This window comes from Dipodomys spectabilis, unplaced genomic scaffold (assembly GCF_019054845.1).
Source record: "Dipodomys spectabilis isolate Male_0828 unplaced genomic scaffold, ASM1905484v1 ptg000496l, whole genome shotgun sequence".
NCBI lineage: Eukaryota > Metazoa > Chordata > Mammalia > Rodentia > Heteromyidae > Dipodomys > Dipodomys spectabilis.
The window spans coordinates 134,109-140,108 of NW_024871173.1; the positions used below are offsets into that span (position 1 = coordinate 134,109).

General features: G+C 51.3%; 1 protein-coding gene across 1 annotated transcript; it reads right to left on the bottom strand.

The window, feature by feature from the left end:
• Positions 1 to 2,983: 2,983 nt before the first annotated feature.
• Positions 2,984 to 3,991, bottom strand: LOC122098953 (olfactory receptor 2T27-like). Its single transcript, XM_042669525.1, has one exon. The coding sequence runs from the start codon at positions 3,989 to 3,991 to the stop codon at positions 2,984 to 2,986; it is 1,008 nt and encodes a 335-aa protein (XP_042525459.1).
• Positions 3,992 to 6,000: the final 2,009 nt, after the last annotated feature.

The following is a 6,000-nucleotide window of genomic DNA, read 5'->3' on the forward strand; positions in this document are numbered from 1 at the left end:
GACTTAAGAAACGGCTTCAGTCTTTCATCGGTTAGCAGAATGCTAAGTTTTTGCAATATAGCCTTTATTAAATTAAGGTTTGATCCTCTGTCCCCATCTTCCCCAGAGCTTTTTAACATAAAATGATGTTGGATTTTGTCAGGCTTCTCCATCTGTTGAGATGGTCAGGGGATTCTTGTTCTTGCCTCTTTATGATCTGCGTTGCATTTGTTGATTTACACATGTTGGATCTGCCTCTCATCCCTTGGGTGAAACCAACTCGACGTGGCTGGCTTGTCTGTGCTTAGTTGTTGAATTCAGCTCGCAAGTATTTTTCCGGGAAGTTTTGCTTCTACATTCATCAGAGATTGGTCTGTAGCGTGCTCTCCTCCCTCTCCTCCCTCCCTCTCTCCTCTTTCTCTCTCTCTGTCTCTCCCCCCCTCTTCTCGTGCGGGGATACATCTCATGCTGGATTCACAGACTAAGTCTGGTAAAGATGGGTGTGCACTTTAGAGATGGCGCCCGTTGTCTTCAGTTCCCCACTTGGTAGAAGAACAGACAGAAGGGCCGACCGGGGGCCCGGCCGGCCCGGAGCAGCAGGCAGCCCGGGGCGGGGCAGGCCGGGCCTGCGCACGGCTCGGACAGAGGTGAGGCCCAGGCCCCGTCCGCCCGCGGCCCGCGGCCGGCGCTGCCCAGGGCCGGGCTCTCCCGGAACTGGGGAACTTGGCAGTTGAAGGACGTGGACCGCGCTCTGGGGGCGGGGCTCCCAGGGGGCGGGGCTCCCAGGGGGCGGGGCTCCCAGGGGGCGGGGCTCCCAGGGGGCGGGGCTCCCAGGGGGCGGGGCTCCCAGGGGGCGGGGCTCCCAGGGGGCGGGGCTCCCAGGGGGCGGGGCTCCCAGGGGGCGGGGCTCCCAGGGGGCGGGGCTCCCAGGGGGCGGGGCTCCCAGGGGGCGGGGCTCCCAGGGGGCGGGGCTCCCAGGGGGCGGGGCTCCCAGGGGGCGGGGCTCCCAGGGGGCGGGGCTCCCAGGGGGCGGGGCTCCCAGGGGGCGGGGCTCCCAGGGGGCGGGGCTCCCAGGGGGCGGGGCTCCCAGGGGGCGGGGCTCCCAGGGGGCGGGGCTCCCAGGGGGCGGGGCTCCCGGGGGCGGGGCTCCCGGGGGCGGGGCTCCCGGGGCGGGGCTCCCGGGGCGGGACTAACCAGGGGGCGGGGCTCCCAGGGGGCGGGACTAACCAGGGGGCGGGACTAACCAGGAGGAGCTTCCGGGGCGGAGCTTCCGGGGCGCAGGCGGCCTACCCCGCCCGCAGCGGCCTACCGGACGGACTAGGCGCCCGGGTCGCGTGTGGCTCCTGAGGGAGCGGCGCCCTCGGCCCGCGCCTCCCTGCGGTTGCGTGCGTGGACCTGTGTGATTGGCCGGCGTCCCGTGTCGCCCGCGCATGACCGGGGTCACGGCCGCCGAGCGTGGCTCTGGCCCGCGGACGCGCCTCGGTGGACGCCGGCGAGGCGCGCATGCGCGAGGCTGGGGAGGCGCTCTTCGGCATGGCGGCGGCCTCGGTGGAGGCGTCGCGCCACCCGCGCGGCCTGCCGTAACACCCGCCAGCCCCGGCCGCGGCCCGGAGCGACGCCGCGCACGCGCACGCGCACGCGCACGCAAGTAAGTGATCCAAGGCCCTCACGCTTAGCTCTGGAAAGATCGTTTTTGGTGGTTTTATGGTTGCTGTTGTTGTTGCTGCTGTTGTTTGTCGGTCGTGGGGTCTGAACTCTGGGCCTGGGCGCTGTCCCTCAGCTCTTCAGCTCAAGGCTAGCGCTCTACCACCTGAGCCACAGCGCCACTTCCGGCTTTTTTCTTTTTGCTTATGTGGTGCTGAGGAATCGAACCCAGGGCCTCAGGCATGCAAGGCAAGCACTCTACCACTGAGCCACCTTCCCAGCCCCAGAAAGAATGTTCACACACACACACGCACACACACACACACACACACGCACACGCACGCAATGCAGTAAAGCATATACAGCATAATGGAATGACAGTGAGTCTTACAGAGCATGACACACAGTAAGACAACAGGAACGAGCCTGGAAGATCCAAGTACAGGAGGAAAGTATTCATCACACGTGAAGTCCCCCAGTGGTAGCCCCACACAGAATTCCCAAGAAGAGCAGCGGCTCCTGAAGACGGGACGTGTGAGGGGGAGAGTTTTCCCCGTGGCCACGCAGAGGGGAGATGTGCGGCTGGCTCAGAAGCCGGATGGGAGACAGGCGCTGTTACAGGCGACTACAGATTAAAATGAGTGATTGCCTCTCTCAAACAACTACAACAGAGAGAACTTTAAATGTTCTAATAACAAGAATTAATCATGTTTGGGTGTTGCTATACTGATAGCCTTTATTTGAGGTACTGTTCACCCTTATTTGATTATTACACATATAGCCTTGCATCTAGGAGAAAAGAAAAAAGAAATTGATATTTTAAAAAAATAACTCCCTAAATTCTCCTCTCTGGTTTCTAATTACATGCATCTACTTACGTATTTTAACTTAGAAGGAAAATGAATTTGGACAAAGGGAGGGTTATATAGGAAGAATTATAAGGACCTGGGTTTTGTTTGGACTGGGAAGATTGAGTGATGGACATCAAGGGTGAACAGGTGAATGAATGAAAGAATAGATAAGATGCTTTTTACATTGCAAACATAAGCCAAGTCCTTCCTTTCTAGAACATCAAATCATTGCTGGATCTTGTGACCCAATATGTCAAACTCAGAAAGGAGATAGAGAATATGTATCTCTACACAGATATCATTGTCCAAAAATCCACCCACTATCCATACAAGACTTGTCAGGTTAGCAGGCACAACTAGCAGGCCAACAAGTGACACTAATATTGTACTCGATGAAATCCACCACTGTGGGACTAAAACAACTCTGGGTCAACAGACATAAACCCTGCCACCTTTTCTCTTACACACACAGTGTTCTATTTCCAATATGAAAAAAAAATGTCTCGGGATTAAAATTGGCCGTGGGTAGCCTTCAGACTGAGGCTGGCGCGTTTCTGAGCACAGCACTGTAGAAGCAGGGGCTGCTCCTCCCCGCAGCACCTTCCCGTGCATCTCTGCAGCGCTCCTAACACCTCCTTGTTCCTCAAGCTGTAGATGATGGGGTTGAGCATGGGGGTCACAATGGTGCCGAGCACGGCTCCTATCTGGTCCTGCTCCGGCGTGTGTGATGAGCTGGGGGTCATGTAGATGAAGATGGCCTGGCCGAAGTAGAGACTGACCACAGTCAGGTGGGAGGAGCAGGTAGCCAGAGCTTTCTTCTTCCCGTTGCGGGAGTTCATCTTAAGGACAGTGAGGAAGATGAGAACATAGGAGGCCAGAATGAGAACAAACGGGACCAGGAGAAAGATAATGGTGGAGACAAATTTGACCATCTCATAGACTGATGTGTCGACACAAGACATTCTCAGAATAGCAGGCATCTCACAAAAGTAATGACTGATCTCCCGGGAGCCACAGACAGGGAAATGCATTGGATAGACCGTGTGGACAAGGGCTGCGAGAACTGCACCAGTCCAGGCTGCCACAGCCATCTGCAGGCAGACTCTGGGGCTCATGAGCACTGTGTATCTCAGGGGATTACAGACAGCTACGTAGCGGTCATAAGCCATGAGGGTCAGGAGGATGCATTCGGCCAGGCCAAGGGTGAGGAAGAAAAACATCTGAGAGGCACAGGCCAAATAGGAAATACTTTTCTTCCCTGTGAAATAGTTGGTGACGGTCTTGGGGACTGTGCTGGAGATGTAGGCCAGGTCGATGATGGACAGCTGAGTGAGCAGGAAGTACATGGGGGTGTGGAGGCGGGAGTCCAGCCAGATGAGGAGGAGCAGGATGGAATTTCCAGCAAAGGCAACGGTATAGATGAGGAGAACCGTGAGGATCAGCAGGTTAGGATATTTGAAGCCAGGGAAGAGCCCCAGGAGGATGAAATCGGTTGATGTTTTGTTCTGCGGGTTCATGTTCTCATTTGCTTTTTTTTGTTTTAACTGAAAACTTGATAAGGCAAAATAATATCATGGAGAATTAGGTGTTTGGCTGACAGGATTCATTTCTCAGTATCTCTTCTTTCATTTACTTAAAGTCAGGATTCTAAAACTAAAGGTTCCCAGAGAAGTGACCATTTAAACAAAATTCCACCGAGAAATTTAAAAAGTCATGTCCTACAGTTCTTTTGATTTAGACAAATGAGTATTTTTAGTTCTTTTGGCTGAAAACAATCTCTTGTCAATAAATTTTGCCTCATATTTTTATCTTAATGTACAGTAAGATGTTGGTCCCTTGTTTTTTGTTTATTTTTTTATTTTTGCAGTCCTGTGGTTTGAACTCAGACCTTTACCACACCACCAGCCACTTGAGCCACATCCCCGGCCGAGAAATATAACTTAACCAGAAAATCTGTTCCTGGGACTTGTAACCTTAACAAAATCCAAAGAGATCCCAGGAGAAAGCTACCCATAGACATTCTGTTGATTTGATAATTGAACTATTTCAGCTGCAGCAAGAAGGCTCTATGTATATATAGTTAAAAATTCAATTTGATGACTAATTTCACCTAAATAAAAGATGCTTCACTGAGCTGGGTACCAGTGGCTCACACCTGGAATCCTGGCTGCCGGGAAGCTGAGGGCCAGAGCACTGGCACCGCTGACCTCCTTGCGTCTCGCCTTCCTGTACCTCCCCTACCCAGAGCATCTCCTGAACATCCAGCCAAGTGGCGTAGGTCACTTCCTCCATCATTGCATTTTACTCCACAATTTATGTTCTGTTCAGCCTTTGCATTTGATTCTGAGAATGATTTTAAACTTTTTTGTCACTTGAATATTCTTTTTAATTCACCTAAGAGACAGTTTTGTGTCAATTTGTAAATTAAAAAATTTATTAAAACATTTTAGAGGTGTTGGATAAAGCCCTATAAATGGCTTTCAAGATCCTTTATTGGCAGAGATGCTGTCGTAAGGCCAATATACATTGCTTCTTCTCGGGACAGGTGAAGACTTACCTTCTCATCTGTCTAAAGAGGAATACCTCACAAACATCCAATCCTCAATCAGTGAATCAATGTATGTATTTTTTGGTAGGTTGAAGGCTTGAACTCCGGGCTTAGGCACTGTCCCTGAGTTTTTTGTTCAAGGCTAGGGCCACAGCCCCGCTCTGGGTTTTGAGTGGTTAGTTGGAGGTAAGAGCCTCACAGGGACTTCTCTGTCCAGGCTGGCTTCAAGCCACGGTCCTCAGATCTCAGCCTCCCCAGTAGCTAGGATTGCAGATGAGAGCCATCGGTGCCCAGCCTCATTTGTGTATCTTGAAAATTAACATGAATGCTTTTTATTTTTTATGCAGAAAAATGCTTGAAGTGTTATGCTCACTATTGATACTATTCTTTAAATACTTGTATCCCATTTTATGTTTTTATGCCTTCTTGAATTTGAGACAATGAAGCTAACATATCACATGTGATTGACAGAGAAGAGAGCTCTCAGTGTCATTTGCAGGGAATAGTCACAAGCACTTTTGGCAACAATCTGTACTTGGAGTATTTTGTTTCCTTCAGATACCAGAGACCCTGGGTGCCTCTGGGTCCTGGGCTGCTTTTCCAGTGGCTCTTACCTCTGTCTTCCCAGCTGATGGTGAGTCCGTCTATCACCATGCAGCTTGTTACCCCCGGGAGAGTGAAATGATGGGAGAGATGGCCTCCAAAGTTATCATCCATGCTGCTCGTTTATAGCATGTAAAATACAGTACAAATTAACATACAAGGGGTAGTAACTATGGTAGATTCAATAAGTATAAGTAGAATTGGAAGTAGACATTCATAAAACTGCAAAATAATATCCACTACGAATGATAAACTTCCAGCACTATCTGGCATGTAACTTGAGAATCAATTATTCATGTTTCTATGCTTATATGAACCTTCTCTCAAGTATGAAGTCATTGTTTCACAGTGAAGATTAGGTATGTGATCTTTTCA